The sequence below is a fragment of the Oenanthe melanoleuca genome, chromosome 3, assembly GCF_029582105.1.
Source record: "Oenanthe melanoleuca isolate GR-GAL-2019-014 chromosome 3, OMel1.0, whole genome shotgun sequence".
Classification (NCBI taxonomy): Eukaryota; Metazoa; Chordata; class Aves; order Passeriformes; family Muscicapidae; genus Oenanthe; species Oenanthe melanoleuca.
Window position 1 is genome coordinate 98,492,936 of NC_079336.1, and position 22,250 is coordinate 98,515,185.

At 40.3% G+C, this 22,250-nt stretch overlaps 1 protein-coding gene across 1 annotated transcript in view; it reads right to left on the reverse strand.

Moving 5' to 3' along the window:
* Window positions 1-848: 848 nt before the first annotated feature.
* Window positions 849-22,250, reverse strand: part of PSME4 (proteasome activator subunit 4) — a 42,891-nt gene continuing 21,489 nt past the window's right edge. Inside the window, exons 16-47 of the mRNA XM_056486602.1 lie at window positions 21,892-21,961; window positions 21,591-21,658; window positions 20,932-21,147; window positions 19,631-19,788; window positions 18,943-19,038; window positions 18,394-18,449; window positions 17,830-17,886; window positions 17,587-17,642; window positions 17,406-17,504; window positions 17,258-17,320; window positions 17,007-17,102; window positions 16,522-16,653; window positions 15,776-15,985; window positions 15,508-15,644; window positions 15,229-15,282; window positions 14,584-14,713; window positions 13,926-14,007; window positions 13,456-13,609; window positions 12,822-12,891; window positions 12,264-12,389; window positions 11,774-11,926; window positions 11,405-11,509; window positions 10,850-10,941; window positions 10,340-10,471; window positions 9,533-9,741; window positions 9,322-9,407; window positions 8,505-8,633; window positions 7,837-7,992; window positions 4,747-4,909; window positions 3,814-3,947; window positions 2,911-3,045; window positions 849-2,335 (exon numbers count right to left, since the gene is read on the reverse strand). Coding sequence (XP_056342577.1) covers window positions 2,911-3,045; window positions 3,814-3,947; window positions 4,747-4,909; window positions 7,837-7,992; window positions 8,505-8,633; window positions 9,322-9,407; window positions 9,533-9,741; window positions 10,340-10,471; window positions 10,850-10,941; window positions 11,405-11,509; window positions 11,774-11,926; window positions 12,264-12,389; window positions 12,822-12,891; window positions 13,456-13,609; window positions 13,926-14,007; window positions 14,584-14,713; window positions 15,229-15,282; window positions 15,508-15,644; window positions 15,776-15,985; window positions 16,522-16,653; window positions 17,007-17,102; window positions 17,258-17,320; window positions 17,406-17,504; window positions 17,587-17,642; window positions 17,830-17,886; window positions 18,394-18,449; window positions 18,943-19,038; window positions 19,631-19,788; window positions 20,932-21,147; window positions 21,591-21,658; window positions 21,892-21,961 — 3,624 coding nt within the window. The 3' untranslated portion in view covers window positions 849-2,335. The remainder of the gene's footprint in view (window positions 2,336-2,910; window positions 3,046-3,813; window positions 3,948-4,746; window positions 4,910-7,836; window positions 7,993-8,504; window positions 8,634-9,321; window positions 9,408-9,532; window positions 9,742-10,339; window positions 10,472-10,849; window positions 10,942-11,404; window positions 11,510-11,773; window positions 11,927-12,263; window positions 12,390-12,821; window positions 12,892-13,455; window positions 13,610-13,925; window positions 14,008-14,583; window positions 14,714-15,228; window positions 15,283-15,507; window positions 15,645-15,775; window positions 15,986-16,521; window positions 16,654-17,006; window positions 17,103-17,257; window positions 17,321-17,405; window positions 17,505-17,586; window positions 17,643-17,829; window positions 17,887-18,393; window positions 18,450-18,942; window positions 19,039-19,630; window positions 19,789-20,931; window positions 21,148-21,590; window positions 21,659-21,891; window positions 21,962-22,250) is intronic.

Genomic DNA, 22,250 nt, shown 5'->3' on the forward strand with positions numbered 1-22,250 from the left:
CTCTTCTCATGCTAGGAATCTCTCCCTCTCCAGGTACTGCAGTTGGTTTATCTTGACAGCTTCAGGGAAGAGATAGCATAAGACATGAGTGATGGAAGTTCAGAATTCAGGATGTGGGTGTTGCTTGGGGAAAGTTAGGAAATAAATCCAGTAATGGAGTTGTGGTATTTGGTGAAGAGTTGGTGGTAAAAAATTGTTCCTGCATTTTCAAGACATTTCCCTCACCAAAACTCAAGTTTGCTCACATTACCACAGGTGTATTTTATCCTATAGAAATGTATTTTGAATATTGTGCTGCATTTACTGGGGAATCTGTTTGGATGAGCCATTTACTGTGGATTTATAAGGTGTTGGGAATTATTACCACTCCTGACCAGAGCATGATTCCCTGTAGTGCACTGAATCCTCAAACCAATGGACTGGTTAGGCTACACCCTAAGGAAAGAGATTCCCAAGTACAGCACAAAGCAGCAGAGCTGCAGGACAGCACATGCAATATCTGCTCCAACACTTCATCAGCCAAGGATCCTCTAAAGATGATCCTCTGCAGCAAAGGCTCTCCATCACTTGCAAAGATTTCATTCTATCAGCCAAACCCTCTCCAACAAAAACTAGTTTCTCCAGTTCTCAGAAGTTAACAAGCTTTCCTGGCACAAGATATTTATCCATAAATGTAAAAGCTGATTTTCTAGACATTAGAACAAGATCTTCAATTAATGTTGCCTTAACTCATTACCAAATCCCAGGACAAACACAGGCCTCATCCAAAAACTCAAAAGCACTGTAAAAACCTGAAGTTATGGTCTCAAACCAACACATTTCCTCTTCAGAAACACAGGAAGATGCAGTAGTTACAAACAGTCCATTTATTGGGTCTTCAACTACATACACAACTGAAATCATAATTTTGGCACTACACTATACAGTGGTTACATCTGTGTGCTGACACTCCTTAAATACTGCCCCAGGAGCACTGCTGTGCTTCAAGTCTGGGATGAGCCACACAAAGGTCTCAGTGCTCCTGGGGGGGTTTTGCACAAAAAGATGGAACACACACATCAGCTGATGAGTTATTTCCATGTACCTCACGTTCTGTGAATGGGTCACACCAGAATATGGGATGTCAGCATTGAGAAATGGCCACACGTGCTGCAGTAGAATCTGAAGGAGACACATGAGATACAGGAAAAGCTAAACAAACCCTCTCAGACACAAAGAGATATTCTGTTAAAGAAAATAATTTAAAAAACTAAGAATGGCATTTGTTTTGATACAAAAGCCAGAACCACTACTGTATTAACATCTAAGTATGAATCTTTACAAATTAATCTCACAATGGTGTTATGTAAAAGGTTGCAAACTGTACAATGTTTTGTCAATGCAATGCCTCTACAATTTATACAGTCTTTTACAACTATGTAACACATATTAAACAGCTTGTTAAACAGCCAATCGATACCAGTCTCTTAACAAAGCTGCAGGCAAAAAAAACACAGAGCTTCCACAATCTTCAAAGGAGATATGCTTGCTCAATCTTTAGGAGAATACACTGTTAAAAACTGCCTTTCCACACTGTGCATACATTTCATTCCGTGAATTCAACCACCACTAACAGTCCATTATTTCCTATCTGTGGGCTCTAATTACATGGAAACACCCATTTCCCCCTTAAAAAGCAGTGAATCATGGATTTTTTATTCAAGAGAGCCCCGAAGGCCTGGCCAGGCAGCAGGAGCTGCCCATGCTGCTCCTGCCACCCCTGCACTGCACAGAGCTCAGCTATTTACATTTGCACAAGGGAGAGAATACAAAAAGGCAATGCTGCCCTGAGGTGGATGTTTCTCAGATCCCAGTAGTGAAAAATAAAACTCTGAGGAAGGAAGGCTCCTGGGGCTGTGTATGGACTGGGGGAGGAGTTGCATTGGCAGAATTGGAGAGCTCCACGGAGAAAATCCCGGTGGGTGGCACTCTCTGGTTCTGCAAATCCTTAATGCTGGGAACAGGGGGCACAGGAGGAGGGTGAGGGATGTGCACTGCAGGTCACTGTGTGCAAGGAAGCAGAAACAAGACTGATGTGTGATGCAGGCCAAGGAGAAGGGTCGTGCCATGGACTCACAATCAGGCCCTGCAGGTGCAGTGCCTCAGGCTCCCCTGGCTGCTCCTTGGGGAGAAGAAATTCCTTTTGAAGAGAACCACGTCTCTATGTTTGGATTTAAAAGTGGTTTTGATTAGGCATCAGGATTTCCAGCACAAAGTTCTCTACATGATCAATTTCTTTTGAGTTTCCTTTATTTTGCAGAAAAATTCCTACATCCTCATTTTCCCCAGGAGAAACCTGAAAGGAAAGAAGACAGAGTTCAAAATACAAGTATTGCCTCATGCTCTTGTTAAAATAAAGCTTCTCTTGGAATGCTGTCACAAAACATCACAATACAATAGAGATGGGAATCTTGTAGTGCAACAAAGAGAAACCCCAGGAATGGATTCACTCTTTGGGGACATGCCTGTGTGAAGAGCCCTGGCAGCAAAGCCAGAGTGTGGAAGAGGAAAGCGAGTGGGAGCAGCCATTCCCCATCCTGAGCTGTAGGTGATAGACTGGACTGGGTGGAGTAAAGTCCTCAGAGGCATCAGAAGTACAAAGCAGCACTTTAGGGACACTGCCAAGCATTTAAAAGGCAGCCAACTGGCAGAAAATGGAGAAAAGGAACATCAATATTCAAGAAGAGAAGTGTGTCTTAACAAAGCACAGGGATGCACAGAAAGATGGGCAACACTTAAAATATTTAACCCAAATAAATCTGACCAAAACCATTGGAGGAGCCAAGGGCCAGAAATTGGGCTGCAGCATTCTCCCTGTGGTTAAGGACTCCTAAGAGTGAAACCTATGGCAAAACCCACCAGCTGACCCACCTATGCATAATAGCAGGGTGAAACCAGGAGGTCAGTGAGCACCAGGAGCTGGTCATCTGTGAACTGCTGCTTGTGCTCCTGCCAGTTGTCGTGGTGGGTCCTCCGGAAATTGGACAGCGTTTTCTTCACAGTCATCTGCCAGCACAACAGGGATGGAGCTCTGTCAGCCAGGGAGCCCAGCTCCACACCAAAACCAGTACTGGGTACCACAGACAAACTGCTCAGCACCACCACCTAGGGCTGGAGCAGAGCCAGAGACCCCCAGAGACCCTGGGGGATTCAGCCTGGGATTTTAATTTTCACAGCTCTTTGGACCAGGGTCGTGACTCCAACATTCTTATAAAAAGGATTCCTGGACCTACAGTTTTGAGCTGGGAAACATTTAGAGATTCTTATAAAATAAAAGCCAAGTGCTTTTCCCCTGCTGCCTTTTCCTTGGCTGTTTCAAAAGGGTGGTTTTGGTCTGAAAACATGAAAGCAATTCTTCATCTCACTCCTCTGGCTAAAAGAGTCACAGTCAACAGAATCCAACAAACAGGACAAAACAATCAGAGTTAAAGGCAATGATTTCTTTAAAAACTTCTTAAAATCCTAGACTGATGTTTTGGTTCTAGGTTGATGTTTCCTAGAATGGCATGCACAAGAGGAACACTTTTAAGAGAAAAAACCCACTTCCTTTTTATAAATACAGTTCTTGCAGATTTCCATTTGAAAGCAAGGACAGATCTACCACAAAAAATACTTAAAACCAGGTCATGCTTTAAAACTACTTGGAGTAATTTAGTTAAAAGCAGCAGAAATTAAATTTCTTAATAGGTTCCTAAGCTTTTCTAGGAAGAGAGAACTCAGAATGAGTCACAGGTGCTCAGCTGTGTTCTGTAGAATAGAGAAGTGTATTTTTACCTCAATGGGCTGGGGATCATTGAGGTGGGCACTGAGGTCCATGAGGAGCTGTGGCATCCAGGTGGGCACGTCGTAGGGGCTGGACAGGATGCAGGCGCTGAGCCCCAGGACGCCGGCGTGGCGCTTCACCAGGTCTGAAAAAGCAGGGCATCAACCCCCACCAGTCAGAGCAAACCAGCAACAAACCCTGTGACTGCACTGCAGAGACCTCCAGAGAAATCCAGAGAGTTCTGCAGACACCAGCTTATGGAGCTCCAGATTGGTTCTGCTTCCTTACTCAGAATCCCAGATTCGTTCTCGTATCTTTAATTTTTTACACCTTCATCCAATAGGGATCAACCTGCAACTGCTGGGCACTTCATAAACATTTCAAATGAGCTTCCCTCTCTCAAAGAGACTCATGAATAACATCTCTATGTTTCCTCTTTCTGCATTCAGAGTGTTTACTCAAATCTCAAAACTACTGGGCAATATGGAAAGCCAAACTTCTGGGTCAAATGACTGTGACTCAGATGCATTAAATGCCCAGGCAGAAGCCAAAGTTGCAAATCAGGGTGAACCAAGGGGGTTTTTGTTCTGGTTTATTTTTTGGTTGGTTGGTTGCTGGTTTTGTTTTTTTTTTTTTTTTTTAGAAAAAAAAACCCCAACTGCTAAGAAATAGAAGGTGAGGTGGGCAAGGAGTGAAACTATGTGACAGCCAAGGAACTTGCTATCCCTCATCATCTGTGAATGGAATATTATCTCTGTGAACTGGAAACTGGGAAAACCTCATTAATGTTAACTCTAAAAGAGTAAGAAATCAATTTAACATAGGGATACATAATAAAGAGCTCTGCCTTTGCTGTGTATTCTTACCATTCATGTTGCAAATCAAATGCTATGGCAGTCTGTGTTACCCAGAGCACTGATTTCCTTCCCGAGCTGCTTCCTTACCCCCTGAAGGAATTGTGTCTCCCACTGAGGCCAGGTCCCTCTTCCTTTTCTTGGGGAGCCTCATCTTGCAGAGCTGCTCGAAGTGAGTCTGCATGGGCCCGTCCATGGCGAGGAAGTTGCACTGCAGGAGCCCGCTGAGCGTGGTGGCAGCCATCTCCCTCACCTGGCACACAGCAAACCTTCAGTTATGCCATTACTGCCCTCTGAAGCACACCCAAACAGCCAAGTGAGCAAACCTTGCTCAGCAAAAGCCTTTCAAGTATTATCTGTTATTAGTAGTTTATTAGATGGCTCTTTAAAATTAATAAATGTGCTCTGCTGTAGTACAGAACTACTGTCAGAGAATTTGCCATACAGTGACCTGTTACTCAAGCAAAGAATGTGATGTAACTCCATTGTCAATAGAAAGTTTAAAAACAAATGTTGACCTAGACCAGATAATCAACCTGCTTCACAAAATTCCTAACAGGCTCTGTACTGACATCAGTTTTAAAGTGGGCTTTATTCAAAAGCATTTACTTTTTCCCTTGACAGAAGCAGAAGGGCTTTTCCAAGAAAAGGCAGGAGGAATGTTCCAGAGACTCAGCTGATTCTGTTCTACCCATAGCACAAGAATTCTTTGAAAGACACAACAGATGCTGGATTAACAAGCAACAAAATGAACTTTATGATCAACAACTCAGTTCTGTAATACTCCAGCATGACAGACATCCTTGTCTCAAGTATCAGATGAATAAAACCAGAAATCCAGGCTGGTAAAATATTCTTCCTAAGGGTAACACAGAAACCCCAAGGACAAGACTAAACATAGCTTTCATCTAATTGCCAAGCCATTCAAAATACAGATCTCCTTTTCCATTCCTTTTAAACCAGCCACAGCACCTTGTTAGTGAATTCCAAGTAGAGACAGCTCATCCTTGCTTTTAAAAACAAGTGACTAACCCATCAGTATTACTAATTTCTCTCATCTCCTCAAATCTCCCAAAGTCAAAGAAGTTATAGATGTGTAAAACTGTATTCAAATTGGGAGTCCATCCAAAACTCACTCCCACTTTCCATAATCACATTCTGACCAAAGCCTCTCAACATTTACAAACTCACAAACCAAATCAACTGGTTGAGATGCTGCCACCAGATTTTTTGATAGGTACATTCTGTCACAGGTAACTGCAAACAGAACATTTGTCTCTGTGGAGCACAAGCACCTCCCAATGCTCTGAATGCAATGCAGCAGATTATAATAATAAATCACATCCTTGAACACGGTGTTCTGAGCCTCACAAAGCCATAAGTACAGCTGCAAGAGCTGCAATAATTAAACAGAGGAAGTTCAAATAAGCTCTTGAGACTCTGGCCCATTCCATTTAAATTTCTACAAGGTACTGCTCTAACATGATCCACTTTGCTGATAGTGAAGGAGGAGGGATGAGGTGAGAGGCTGGCAGTGCTGTTTAGCAGCAGCCTGTGGGTCCCTGAAGAGCTGAGCTCTTAAATGAGACATGGTGTGCTAATACAAGAGGCAGACACAAAGCAGCTCGGCTGGGAAGTGAGCGAGCTCCCAGGAGAGCTGGGCTCATCTACATCCCTGCTCCCTGGATTACAACCACTTTAATTTCTAAATTAATCACCCAGCTAGAAGGAACACTTTGCTGTGAGAACAACTGGAAGCAAAACCTTTAAAATCACTTATGGAGCAGCTGATCACTCACCACCTCTGGCACTAAATTATTTATAAATGATTACACTCACCATGAAATAAAGAATATAAAACTAGAGGAATCTCCCCATCACCTATGCAGCTGTTTTTTTGGGTCAGAAGGGACTGATCACAGTCTATAGAAGTGCAACAATATCAGAACAAAACCACTCAACAGCACCAGCCAAACCCAACTGCAGAAGCTGCAAGGGGCTACTTACACAGAGAGAAAAATACTCTCATTCCTGTAAAACTGCACTGCAAGATGAAAAATGCTTATCAAAACATGACTGCTGTGCATATTAAAACAATCACCATCAGCCTTTTGTATCAAAACAAGCAAAAAATAAAAGTACCTTAAAATCCAAAAACCAAAACTTCAGTTCTATAGAGCAAAGACACCAAATCCTAGTCAAAGCTAATGATTCTCATCTTAAAAATCCAGCATCCAAAAACTACACAGGAATTACTCAGCAGGATACTGCATCTTGTCAGTTATTACCAAGAAAGAACAAGATTACTTTTCAGAGAAAAGTGAAAGCTTCCATGGCAACAGCATGATCCAGAGTGGTTCTGAACACAGGTAGGCTTTTTGGATTTGCACCTCTGAGGTGCAGAGGGATAATTTGGTACATTTAAAGTAACTGGATAAATTGCATTCAAGTGAATAAAAGGTATTTTTCAAAATGGTGTGAGATTGAGAGGCAAGTGTTCTGACAAACAGCTTCTGTAGGATTGCAAGGTGATGCAGAATCTTTCTTCTAGAAGGGAAAAAGCATCCAAAATTAGGATTTCATTGATATTTGCCAACTGCACAAACATCAGGGAGAATGATGGTGCAGGGTAGATTGGCCAGGCAGGAGGTTAACACTCAAGATTCTTCACTTTGCTTAAACATGCCTTAAATTCACATCACTTAATGCAAGCCCCTCAGTTCTAGGTAGTTCTTGATGTAAATACTCTGTATTTTTGTCATTGATATGATATGGTTAGATGTGAGGCAGACCTACAGAGTAATAAATAGTGGTTTTACACACTTTTTACACAGGAAGGGATCCAACCTTGGACGTTGAATTTTCTACTAACACACACTTATAGTGGAATTTATAATATCCCTATTTCATGCACTGAAACCAAGCTCCAAACAATGACCACTCTGTGAAAAAGCAGATGCAGTGGAACTTTTAAAAAATCCCTAATGAAGTATTCTATTATCAACTATTTTCCTGGAATGAATATGAAAAAAACAAACCCTATAAAGCTCATTTCCCAAGCAGAAAGAATGCTGAGCAAGAAATACCTCCTGAATTAATTTACACGTCAGCTTTTCCATAAAAACCTGACAAAGGCAAGAAAGAGTGGTGTGAAAGCAGTGCAGAAAGGGGAGAACTTGCCTCAAGCTGTTCATCTTCCAGGAGTTTTATCACCAGCCACCTGATGTCACTGACTGCCTCACTGTTGTTGAGGAAGATGAAGAGATTGTAGAACACCATGGTCTGGAGGTAGGTTAAGATGGTGTAGCGAGCATGCCAAGAATTGCTTCTTGCTGTCTGCAGGCAATAAATCAGGGTGAGAAGGCAAAAATGTCAAAGAAAGATGGAAAGTGAACAATAGTTAAGAAAAAAGTTCTGGGGGCAGTTGTGAAGAACTTCCTTTATTCAAGTAATTTTGTTTCATACACTTAAAGGAGGCAGTTATTATTTAGGTAATAATTTTCACAGGCTTTACTTGTTAAACCCTAAAACAAAAATCAGATGCAAAGGCAGTTCTTTAGCTGAAGACTCATTCTGAAACTGGATTTTGAATTGTTATGCTCGTGAGGAGACTTAAAGTGATCCACTACTAAACCAAATGTTAATATATCAAAATATTGTTCAATTTGTTGTCAAAAGGAAGTGGCTAAATGTTAAACAAGATACACTTACTAAGTGTTTTAAAACACTTTATTTAAAGTTTTTCAGATCTAAATCAGAATTTGATTTGCTTTCAATCATGAATATTGTATACACTTGAATAAAAAGCAGAAGATGCACGAGTTTTAAGCAGTTTAGACCACACTCACTTGTTTTAGCACCTGAAGTACCAAAGGCACTTGCTGAGGATACAGCAAACCCTGAGACATCAAGGACAAACACATCTTAGCATCTCTTTTGAGCTCATCATAGCTGTTGTCGTTCTCCACGGGTGCAATCTAAATAAGAGCAGGGAGGGAACAAAAACCTGTTAGTAAATAGGCACTGGTGACAGCCAAATCCTCAAAACAAGAGTCATCTCAGGAAAGGACAGCTGTCTAGGAAAAATATATTCAATATAATGCTGAAAGATTAGAAAAACAATCAATATGACTTTAAATATTCTCAGTAAATAATCAAGATATCCTGGTGAGATTTTGGATCCCCACAGCCACTATGTGGTATCAAACCCAATTAATTTCATATTATAGATCCAGGTCCAAAACAGACAAAGCTTTACCTGGGTCACTTTCACTTCAATAAAGCTTTATTTTATGGTCACATAGATTACTGTTGGATAATTTATTGATGTTCGTGCACTTTGGGCACATGAAGATGGATTATTTCAGAGAGGTAAGACTGCATGACACAGATTCAAAGAATACATGCAGCAGAGGAACAACAGGAGCTGCTTAGAAAGAATTGTGTAGTCAGGAAACAAAAGAAAATTAACTCAAGGTTCCTGAGAGAATCATGGAATGGTCTGGGTTGGAAGGGACCTGAAAGGTGATCCATGGGACACCTGGGCTGTTCAATGCCTCATGTAACCTGGCCTTGGAATACTATAAATAGATATAAATCAAATCATTTCAGTTTATTTATACAATCATTTTTTTAACCCAATGAAGGGGAAATGAGAAGATCTACCTTGAAAAACAAAGGCAGCAGCTGGAGTTGCTCCGTGACAGCTGTAGAGAAAGATCGTCCTGCACTCGCCATCAACCACTTCAGAACTGTTTGAATAAAGAGAAACAGCCACTGATCAACAAGAGAAATATGAACAATTCTGCTCCACAATCAGCAGTCCTCCATCACCATGTGCTAAAATACTCCCCATTCCTTGAGCTCCTGAACTCACTTGTTTTCAAGAGTTTAATGCCCTGAGTTCGCTCGTCTTGTTCGCCGACTCCGTTCTCTTCCATAACGTGATTCTGGATTTCTTCATCTGCTTCCATGAGGGGTTTGAGGTTTTCAAGTATCCGGGTAGTAAATTCATGGACACGAGGAGATTTAGTTGCAGCAGTGTTTGGCAAGGAAACATCTATCATGAATATGTAGGTCAGCACACTGAAAAAACAGACAAAGCCAGCAGGAACACACAGTGAGCACGACTCTTGTCCAGAGAACAGTGACCTGTGAACTCCAATGATCCAAGATCAATTGGCTGACCTCTGAGGGTTAATACTTAGAGAAAATTTCCTCTCATCTTCAATTCAAAGCTATTTAAAACCAAATGTCTCTTCTAAGAGCTTTAGAGATGTCAGACATAAATATAGACAAGAAATTGGTGAGGCCCTGGCACAGATTGCCCAGAGAAGCTCTGGCTGCCCCAGGATCCCTGGGAGTGCCCAAGGCCAGGCTGGATGGAGATGGGAGAAGCCTGGGATAGTTGAAGGTGTCCCTGCCCATGGCAAGGGGTGGGACTGGATGAGCTTTAAGGTCCCTCCCAATCCAAAACATTCTGTGAATAGACAAATTAAAAAATGAACATTCTACAAAAAGACAAATACAGAGAAGTCATCTGGAATTTCTGAAGCAAGTCTCTTAATTATTCACCTGATTTTTGTTACAAGCATTCCTGCTTTTCAGGCTCATTATTTAGCTCCCTAACTAGCCAAAGGAAATGAATTAAAACCCAACAAGAACTGCAGCAGACAACACTGACCTTCCTATTCTCTCTCGGACGTTCTTGTAGACCTGGGTGAGTTTGGGCTCCAGGTACTTGAGCAGCCTGTGCAGCAGCTCTGGCACTCTCCACTCCTGCTGGGCAAGGCCCCCTTGCAGCACATAAAGCCGGCTGGGAATCACAACAGCTCATTTTTAATCATACAGAACACTCCTCCTTCCCCAGTCCCCTCCAGACCGTGTTTGGGAATGTGCACAAGTGTGCCAGTGCATCAGAGTGCCCTTCAATGAGCAAAGAGGGGCAAAAACTGCCCAGTGAAACAACAGTACTGCTGCTCTGCCAGCCCCAAACCTTCCCCAACTGAGTTGGATTTTAAAAATGATCATGAAGAACCTGCCATTGTGTGGGGAAAACAAATTGAAAGCACTGCCTTTGTTCTCTGCTCCCATCCCCTACAGGGCAGCTGGCACAGCATCCTCTCAATGCAGCTTATCCAGGCTGGACTTCCTACTCCATTCAACCACAATAAATAGTTCAAATTCATTTTACCAGGCATCTACAAATGATCCTCCTTCACCACTCAGTGGAGACTCCAACAGCAATTCAAACAACCAGTGCAGTTTCCTAGGATCTCTGCTCTCCTGGAAAAGAACAGGGAGCAGAAATGTAAGTAAATGAGGGGGGTTTTAAAATGTAAATAATGTATAAAATAAGGTATAAACAAGGAAAGTTTTGACAGACATTTTTTTGCATCCCTTGGGTTTATTTATTAAATAAGGGCAACATTCAGAATCTTTTCATAATGAACCTCAAGAGAAGAAAAACCCAATAAAGCTATGCACAGTTTTAATGCATTGGTAAATACAATCAGAATTGAAGGAATTTTAGCTTCATTTTTGAGATATCTGCATAATCATGCCTGAATTTTGCTAATGAAGGTTCTGGCTGCCAAACTACACTGAGTTCTGCTGAGTGATGTGAAAGAATTACTGACTCAAGATATTTATGACCTGTCACTGACCCTGCTACCCAGCACCACAGCTCCCTGCAGGAATTCAATCCACAGTGGATGCAGCTTTAGGAGACAAAAAATGGGATACTCACACAGGAGGTGGCAATGCAGGTGCCCCAGTCATTGTATGTTTCCACTGTGATGTTGGACAAAGCTGTTCGAAGCAATGGACACAGAAGCTTCCAAAGTTTTTCCACCTGCACAGAAAAACCACAAGAGACAAGATTTTGCTATTTAAGGATCTCAAACCCAGCCCAAATATTAAAATGACTTGTTTATTTTTGTACTGATTCTCCAAAAGGTAAAAGGATTGTCTTTTGGCAAAGACAGCTAGGTCCGAATTAAACCAGTATTTAGCAGTCCAAGGTGGACAAAAGCACTTATTGCTATTCTTTTAATTGGGTTAATAATTCAGAATTATTCTAACTTCCAAGAATGACTCAAAAATACTGCTCCAGCACCTTCTCAAAGGTCCAGTGTTTAGAACCTCTTATGAGACCAGCTATGATTTCAGCCAGACACCTCTGGGTGCTTTCGTGGGAGTCTGCAACCAGCTGCTCCAAGTGGGGCTGAAGAACTGGCAAAAAGGCATCATCAAAGTTTCTGAAAAGGCCCTGGAAAACAAGAGGGGAAAGGGTCTTCAGCAACTATCTAAACCACTGTCTTCCCAAGAACACCATAAAATTGTGAAACACTGGAGTCTGAATGTGCAGAAAGTGAAATTACTTGGCTTTTTTTCAGAGCATTATACACCAGTGTCCTTCAGACTATTACAACACTCTAAATATGTTTCCCTAAGTAGTTAATCAGAAGAGAGGATTAATAGAATTACCCAGAGCAGCTTTAAAAATCAACGTTCTGTAACAGTATGAGCCCAGCAGTCTGTGGCTTTTCCATGCCCTGGGAATTGCCTACAAAATGAGAGCAACTGAGTGACTGAACTCTCCTTACCTTGAAGAGGCAAAATCTGCGAGGATTAAATTTGTCCTTTCCTTTTCTGTCTTCTAAAGACAAAAATTTTATTAACTGCTCAACAAACTTGGGATCAGAAAAGTGATCATATATAATTTGTTCTGCCTGTAACAGAAGAAAAAAAAGAAAAAATAAAGGATTAGCTTTGAGGTGTTTGCTTGTCACAGTGAGATCCCAACCTTCACAAGTCCCATGTTTCATTTGCATTCTCAAGGAAAGAAATCCCTTGGTTATTCATTTCCCCCTTCATTTTATAGGGAATTATCACAACCCCTTCCCATTGTCATTAATAACTTTGTGCTCAATTCTGATCATGACTTTAAAGGGAACAAGAAAGTGCTCCTTAATATAATTATTCCATGATCCCTGACAGAAAAGCAGCAATACATTAAAAAAATAACTCCTGATATGCTGACACAGTAAGAACTAGAAAAACACAATTTAAAGCATTTTGTGGGGATCTCCACAGTAATCTGTGGACAATACTAAGAAAGAGGAAGTACTATTAAAAAAACCCCACAAACTTGCAACTCTTACCTCTGTCAGCTCATCTCTCCTTCGCCCAAGCTTTGGTTGCTGCTCAACTGGAGCATAAACTGTCATAGTTCTGAATATTAAAAACAAAAAATAAGTAATAAGAAGTTAAAAAATAAATAAAAATCCACTAGCACACGTTGTTGCTTTCTATGGCGTCATTTTCTATGTTCTCAATATTAATTAGAACTTATCCTCAACTCCAAAAGATTGAAAGTTAAGAAGAAAATTTACAGCAGAATGAAGTTTGTTATTAAAGGTTTTGCTACACAAGCAATCCAGAATTATTAGGGAGAGAATACTCTACATAGATCTAACTTCCAACATGAGTATTTTATTTTAACAGCAGCAGTTAAACAGCCACAGTGGAATTTGTGTCTATATCCATATAGAGAGAAATTAATGGAAAAGATGTAATAAACAAAAAGCCCCAACCCAACCAACACAAAACCACACAGAAATGGTAAAATAAGCAAGGAGCACAAAGGACAAAAAAAAAAAAATCACATTTTTTGTGGTTCAATCAAATTAAATACACATATATAAGAAAAATTAAAATCCACAATAAAAGGATTTTATTTCCCATCGAATTTTTCCTGCTGACTCTCCCAACTCCCCCTCAGCTATTGCTACTCACTGGGGCCAGGTGTAATATCCCCAGTGTGTTTTCTCCACAAAACAGCAGGATTCCCAGGCTTCCTTGGTCTTTGGTAGGCTCTGGCTGTTGTAGTGCAGCCACTGGTTGTCAGCTCTGTCACCAGCCTGGATGCTCGAAGGCTTCGTGCTCCCACCTGATCCAAGAGGAAAATCAAAATTAGCATGGAGAAAAGTGATAAAAATATATAAAAATTAAAAAGGCATACAAATTGTTCTCACAAATGACAAGATTTTCAGAGAGGAAATAAGCCCCAAAAGCAAAAAAAAAAAAAAAATCCCAAACTGAAAAATTACCAATTATATTACTTCTATATCATATTTACCTATTTGCTTAGAACATTAACAACAAGAGAGGAAAGAAAGGCTCATGATTCTACATTTAATTTAATCAGATTTTTTTTAACATTTTAGGATAAATGTAAGAAATGTCTTATTTTAAATAAAACCTACTTATTTCATATGGGCAGATGGGCACTTTCTTGTGTGCTCTCTTCAGTTGCTTAAGAATCCCAGCCACAGCTGAGATGGCCACCTAAAGAAAAGTAAAAAATGGGCATTAATGTATTCATTCCATACATTTCCCTCAGAAGGATCATCATCTCTAAAAACTTGAGTGAACCCATAAGGAAATAATCCTGCTTATTTCAGGGGATGCAGGACATTAATTACTTTATAGGCCAGAAAACCCTCACTAATAATTTTGTTTTCAATTGAATTTAATATTGTTTTAATAACTTCTTGGGGGGAAAAGAAGGTTTGTTTTGAGCCTCACTGAGGCAGCAACAGAACAAGAGAAACACATTGATGGCTCCCTTCAAATAACAAACTGCAGGTGGGAAAAGCAACCATCTGCAGAAGAATTTCTGCAAAAGAGCTCTGCAATAAATCAGGACTCAGCCCATCCCACATGTTCACAGTTTACAGATTTACACATGGCACTCAAGATTGCCATTTCTTGGGCTGGCAGTTTTGTACACGAGCGTGCCTGGAAGGGGGAGGAGGGAGTTCCACCTCTGGTTTTGTTCTTTGTCCCAGCAAAAGCCCAGCAGCAGCTGATGTAAAGCCCCAGGAGCTGCAGAGCCAGAGGAAATCCTTCTCCTGGGCTCACCTTCCGAACCACAATTGCATCGTGGTTGAGACACTGCACAAAGAACTTTATGGCACGGGCAGGCAGGATCCTGTCATCCCTCAGCAGCAGGGACAGGAAGCCAATGCTGATGTGCTCGAACTTCCAGGGCCTGGAAAAACCCCAAATATTCAAAACAGAGTGTAAATACCAAAGTTGATGCACTGGTTTTACTCAGAAATTATTAAATATATTAAAATTATGTAAATACATAAATTAATGGCACTGCTGTAATCAATGAGCTTAACTCATTTTGGGAAACCTTCAGTGTTCTGGGGACACACAGGTGAAAAATATAAAATACATGGTGTAAAATACCTGTAGGTATAGGTTCTCAAAAATATTTTTTAACACAAATATTATGGGAACAATTAGAATCTATTCTGATGTCAGTGTTACAGACAGAATCAGAGCTTTTTTAATTTAAAAAATATTAAAAACCTCAAGGCCAGACTAATAAAGGAAAAAGCTTAAATCCAAGATATGATGATGCCTTATATTAACAAATCAAGCTCCCAGTGCAAGTAAATCCAAGACCATGGTAACTATCTTCCTGGATATTGATCCATGCAACTATCTCAAATCCACCCTAAAAAAAGCTTTCATACACAAAAAAAGGAGACTTACAGATTTCTCTGTTCCACACAGTCCAGCAGCATGTTGACCAAATTTTCATAGTTCCTGAGAGAAAGAAAGGGAGTTATTAACCCCATGGTACTGAGAGATGCATTAAAAAACAGAGAAGTTCCTCAACAAAGGGCGTGTGAAGGTGAAAAGGAAGAGGCAAAGAGGAAATAGAAGTGTAGAGAGAAGATGCAGCCCAACAATCCTTGGACATTCAGGTTTTTCAGTTCAGCCACTTTGGCTGATGATATTTCACGTGCAGCTCAAGGAAGCTGAACTCACCTCAGAGCCTCAGCATTCTTCTCCTTCTGTCGCTCAATTCCCAACTGGATTTCCTCTGACCCCAGAGCTGGGAACTCTGAACCTGGCTCTCCTGACTTCTGCAGCAGCACAGCCACCTCCATGCATTTCTCTGGAACCTGTTGATGGACAGTGCAAAGATCTGGGACTTGAACTTTCAAGTTTTAACACTTCTGCTTTGGAACCAGCAGAGCACAGGATTTCCTTGCCCACACAGACAAGCCTGAACACCAAGGGATTGGTCACTCACTGCAAAATCCAGCCCAATGGTTTCATACTGCCGATGGATTTTCTCTGCTAGGTCATCAAAGAGTCTGACTATGGATGGTTTTTCCAAGGACATGGCTTTGCTAAGCCCAGAAGAGACAATTGCTGGCCAGGTCTGTGCTATGCAGTCCCAGTCGTGCAGATTGGCCAAGCACACCCCGCTGTGATTCCCAAGGAGACAATATAAGGCACCCTGTGGGATGGAAGGAGCAGTTTGGGAAGGTTAAAGCTCAGCTCATCTGTGATACCAACATGCACATGCACCCACACAGAATAAAAACTCACTGCAGCTACCAAATTACAAAAATGTCCATAAACATTCAGCCTCACTGTCAAATTACTGAAGATTTTGCACTCTTCATTTAATGAGATTGGAAGCCCTGCCAATTAATTTATCCACAGATTGGCTGCCTGATTTCTCAATTATGTTAGAGGAGATGATTCACAACTGCTTCACCTTGACTACAGCTTCTCAATTTCCATTCCATAACTTAAAAATAGGTGCTAACTCACATTTTGCTAATACCTGAGCACACAGGGAACATATTTAAACACGGTATTTCTCTTGAAAATAGATCTAATGCAAATAATTCCTTCCACCAGTCATGCCTATTAGCCATGAAAATATCAGTCATGCTGGTAAACAAGCAAATCCCACTTTGCCCATTAGACATTCTCATAAAAACACTTTCAGGAGACAGCCACAAAGCCAAATTAATGAGGCAGTACTTTAAATTGCTTCTGAGTGACATCTTGTCGGTCAGGCCGCAGGAATTCCAGAACTAAGGGAATGATGTCTCTGCAACAGAAATTGTAGGTTCCCAGAGCTGTGAAGAATGCTTGCTGAGCTTTACTTCTGACCTGAAACAAAAAATTTACCAGATAAAAATAACATCCTCATCCACTTCAGTTATTTCTGCATGAAGTTTTTATCGTGTGTTTGTGCACAGAAATAAAATTATTTGTGGAAGGTTGTAAACACTCCACCCTGTTTAAAAAAATCTACTTATTGTTTCTGGCATTTACATGAGAACAGCTACAAAGTTATAGAAGACTCTTTATGAGGTGTTTTTAAGATTATTTGAAAAGCAAACAGCCAGAACAACAGACTTAGGATGAAGAATTATTTAAAGAGACCAGTAAAACACTCCATAAATCCCAGTTTAAAAATATTTTGTTTAAAAAACCAAAATGCCCCATAAATCTCTCCTCACCTGCCCATAAGAGCTCGTGGACAAACACAGAAGATCCCTGATCATCTCCTGGTGGGAAGTTTTGTATTCACAGCCTTCCATTGTCAGAGTTCTCAGCTGAATTCATGGGGAGCACAAAGAAAGGACAGATTGTTTTTACATTTCACACATACAAAGACACCAGTGCAGGAATATTTGTTATGATGACATTTAGCTAACTATGCAAAGCAGCTTTTCAAGCAAATTAGTGAGGATTGAAGGGGAAGAATTACCTCATGCTGCAGCATAACCCTGTCGATCAGCAAGGCTCTGATGTGTTGTTTCTTCCCTTGAAGCTGTAAAAAAAGGCATCTTGTGGTTTAGATTTCAGATCAGATCTGCAATTCAGGAACCAAAGCTGCACAAAGCCAAGTCACTGACCCTGTTCTCCATTGATTTTTTCACTAGATTGAAGCTTTTCCACCGTGAATCAAACTCATGCTTGTGAGACCCTTGGAATTGCAAAACATCACTGATAATCTGTGGAAAGAAAGAGAGGGTGAGAGTGATTGTTCTGCAAAACAAGTCAACTTGCTTTAAGTTCTACAAATGTAATGCATACCTTTATTATTAGAAACAAAGACTTGGTGTCATCTTCTGAATTATCAAGAATGTAACCTGCAATTGAGAGAAATTAAATGTATAATCAGATGGGAAAAGAGCTTTAAAAACGAGCAAGAATTTTGTTTCTGCAAAGCTTAACTTTCAGAGTTATAGGCAAAGTAAACAGTACAATTTCCTCATGCACAAAACCACCCTGAAGTATGACACAGGTGGTTTTAGTTACAGGAGTGATCAAACTTACGCAGCAATTTCCTTGTGACCCTTGCAATTGTTTCTCTGTAATTCTCCCTGGATAAATCTAAAAGAAAACAAAACATGTTGTGATAATCATACAACAGCATAAAAAGAAATTTATTGTGGAAAGCCAGAGCAGACTATTCAGTACTGGCAGCATGAACTATTATAAAAATAGCCATTTGTTGTATCTAAGGACATGGCTGTCATCAGTATCACCTCAGCTGCTTGGGTTTTATAGGTACACAACCTTTTCTATGTGCCTTGACAGTTGGTTTTATTTCTAATTCAGGCAGTTCATTTAGCACATGGGAACTGAGGAGCACACAGAGCTCCCATCCCCAGCCAAACTGCTGCAGCAGATCTTGTGTATCACTGCTGAAAATAAAACTGTGTGTGCACAGAACTCTACTCTTGGTCATAAAAACCCATTTCTAAGAAGAGAAGAATCAAAATTATGGTCTCCAAAAGAACTTTTTTTTTTTACAAAAATAAAATAAAGTAAAAAAAAAAAAAAAAAAAAAAGAAAATAACACACAGACCCTACCTGAACAGACAGGGATCTACTCACCATATTCAACACCAGTGTACAGCTTTGTCTCTTCCAAAGACACCAGACTTGGGACCCTGCATGACAACAGACTAAGTATTACTAAAAATCACAGAGAAAATGAAGTGTGTGCATTTCCCTGGTGTTTAATTCATTTGAACAAGTTAAATTTCATGCCAGTAGCACAAAGACTTCTGAATTCAGTAACAGTATGTCTTAGTTCTCACATTTATAAATTAACCATCCCTTTGGGTCAGACTTTGTCAGAGGCAGGTGTCCATAAGGACAGCTTGAAGCCAGAATTCTGATCTCCCAGTTAACAGAAGCTCATCAGCTCTATTATACAGGCAGGAATTTGGTCTCTGAACACACATTGAAACCCACAGAGCTCCCTGTTTAGGGAAGGACAGGAGAGTTCAAGTCCTTTCCTGTCAAGTGGATTTTCTCTATCTTGGTGTTTGCCATGAGTGCTCCCTAAAAGCAAATTCCAGCAGCAAGGAAGCACTGAAACCCAGCATGAAGGAACATAATCACTGAGAAGGTTTGGGACACAAAGGAAATGTTACTTACAGATGAGCCACCCTTTCTCCTTTGAGAGGAGGCAGAATGTTCCCAGAGCCAATCAGGCAGTTGTGCACAATGGCAAGACACTGCTGCACATCATCTCTTAAACAAGGAGGAAAACCTGGTTACTTAGCTGTTAATTGCTTGGAAATACACAAATGACAAACCACATCTTTTTTTGTGAAGTTTTATGGAAGTTTTTTCTTTAGTTGCATCAGTTCTAAATGCAGGAGGAAGCACTGCAGAAATAAAGCTGGGTTTTATTTCAGACAACCTAATATGTTTACAAACCCCAATATTTAACTTCATTTTCTGGAAATCTGAGAGATTTTATACTTTAAAACTGTGCAGGCAAGATAATGTGAAAATTGCTCTGAAGAATTTTATCTAAATCTCAGATAACACCTATGAAACAACTCCTCACCCCAAGGCCAAGACAATTCCTTCCCTCCATGGAGAGGATGAGGCAACACTTAAGGAGTGAATATTTCACAGTCTGAAGATAAATTAAAATGCAAAATGTGAACAACTTCTTTCCTGTGTTACTTTAAGGAAATCCTGATGCTATCTCATCTGAAGGAGGAGCTTTGGAAATCTTAAAATAACATTGAAGTGCAACATTAGAGTATTTTCCTCTCAGTTTTTGTACTGCCTGTGTGACTGCATGGAATGGATCCATTCTTCTCCATCCTACCTGGACATTTCCAGCTCTCCACGTGCATACTGCTCCAGCCTGGTGAGCTCAGGCTGCAGGAATGTATCCAGCAAATAAAAAGCAAAATTTATTTCCTCAGATGAAGGAACGTGCCACTGGATGTCCAAGTTCCACAGATCACCTGGTTTACCCCAGTCCTGCAGCAAATAAAGATGTTTCTTATTAATCAAGCTATTTGAATTAAAAAAAAAACAGTACTTATTATTTTAAAACCCCCAAACACATGTTAACTAACTACTGCTGTAAAATAAAGTAGTTATCCTGACAATTCCAGGAAAAACATTACCACCATAAAATCAAACAGAAATCCCAATCCTATCTATGTCTACACATAACTAGAAAATAACACATATCTGAAAGAACTAAAAGGAAAAGGACTGCACTGGTCTCATTGAAATATAACTTAATTACTCCTTTGACTGGATATAAATTCAGACACATTCTTAAGTACAACTCAGACTTTCCATAGTCCCATAGAGAACAGCAAAGTCATTGTGATTTTTTTCCATTTCAGAGGAGGAATTTAAGATAATTGTGTGATTGTTGGTTTTTTGGGGGGAGTTGTTGATTTGTTTGTTTTGTTGGGGGTTTTTGGTGTTTGGCATTTAGGATATTTTTGTTCATTTTTGAACAATTAACTGGCCCAAATGGATGTCCCCACCAGTTCCAAAAATGGACCAGCTTTCAGGAACAAGAGATTATCTCCAATTGGGAATTATGTAAAAACACTTTCCAGCAATATGCAGCTGGATATTGAAACAGCCCAGATGAAAATTGCTGCCTTTAAACTGGAATATTGACAAATTGAACTCTAAGTCTTAACAGCAGAGCAGCATATGACTTCTGACACTTTCAATAGCTTTTAATATTGCCACTTCTGCTTTCATTTTATCTCAGGCTCATGGTAGAATCATTATCTGTCATTCTGCTGACCTGTAAAACACCACATCTCCTTGCTGTGTACTAACTTACTGTAGTCATACAATCATGGTAAAAAACACACATCACAAACCACTAGTAAATCATATAGAACTACTCAAAACTATAAAACTACTCAAACAACAGTCAGCATTCATTTTTTTTGCTATCAATATACTTTAAATTAATTGTCATTTGCTCTATATTTCAAAGCCCACTTTCCATTGCTGCTACCACCATCCAGAAATCTCCAAATAAAACCATAGAGCGTACAACTGCTTTTTTTAAAAAGAAAAAAAAAAAAAAAAAAAAACCAACAAAAAAGTCAAATCCTCTAATCCTAAATAAATGAAAATCCTTGCCTTGATAGGAAAGTATTCAGAAAGAGGCTTGTCAAAGCCACCTGGCACACTGCAGTACTCTGTGGGGTAGATAAGTGTAGCAGAACGAAGAAGATGGTGCAGTAGGTTACAAGACAGAATGTAACCCTGCTTACAGGTTAAGTGTAGGGTGCGCTGCAGTATCTTCCCAAACTGCTCCCTGTACAGTAGCAGCTTCTTGCCATCCACTCGAGTGATCTGGGGGCACAGAGACAAACATCAGCCACTGCTCAGCCCAGCTGGGCCAGGCTCCACTGAACTCGTACACAAACTTGTGCTTCCACAGCTCTCATCTGCTTCACACCAGCCTGAATTTTCTAGCAGTACTCCTGTACTTTATTGAGTTAATTTTAAAACATTTCTATTTACCAAAAGCTTCTTATGTTTCTCCCTGCATTGATCTCTCTTCTTTCACTCCCCCTCAATTACTGCTTTTATTTCATTCCACATGCAACACTGTTTGTTTGCTTCAAACAACAGCCACTCACGTTGCATTCACAGTTAGGTAAAAACCAGAAGCTCTCCAGTGCCATTCATACAACATTCACATTGCTTTATAGAAGTTTATTTCTTCCTCCTTTCAGGGTCATTAAGAAGGATACACTGACACACAGGTACAGGAAGAACATTTTTGGGAATACCTCTGATAAAAGCTGAAGATTCCAGAGCAGCTCCTTATCTAGCTCTTCATCATGTAATACATCATCATCTAGAGGAACAAGGGATAAGCACTGTTGTCACCACACTGCAGCCAAGTTTCCCAAACCAGCTGCATCAGAATCCAGATGTTCCACCCCAAAACCTGACTCCCAACCCTCCAACTCACTCTGCACCCATGTCCAGCTGGAAGTCACTTTAGCCAAGGCACCACCCTGAAACTGAGGAATGACTGAGACATTCCAAACTGCCACATTTTTAAGACTGGAAATGTTAGAAACTTACTGCCTGTGAGGTGAGTTATAACGTTGCAGCAATGAGGTACAAAAAGCTTCAAGGACTCCTCGGGGCGGCACTGCAAACAGCACCACAAAAAGTCCATTTTAAAACAAAATACCTGAGGGAACTCAGCACACACACTGATAAACATCTAAGACTAGATTGCATCCCAGCTCCAATTCAACATACACTCAGCCTGACTTCATGATTCTCAGTCAATAAAACCTAAATTTAACATAAATGCAGGATAAAATACAGCATGAATTAACCTCCTGAAATACTGCTACATGCAACCAGCCTTAGAAGACATAATATTAAGAGCCACCTATATTTACATGAAAAAAATAGGTACTACACAGGAAAAA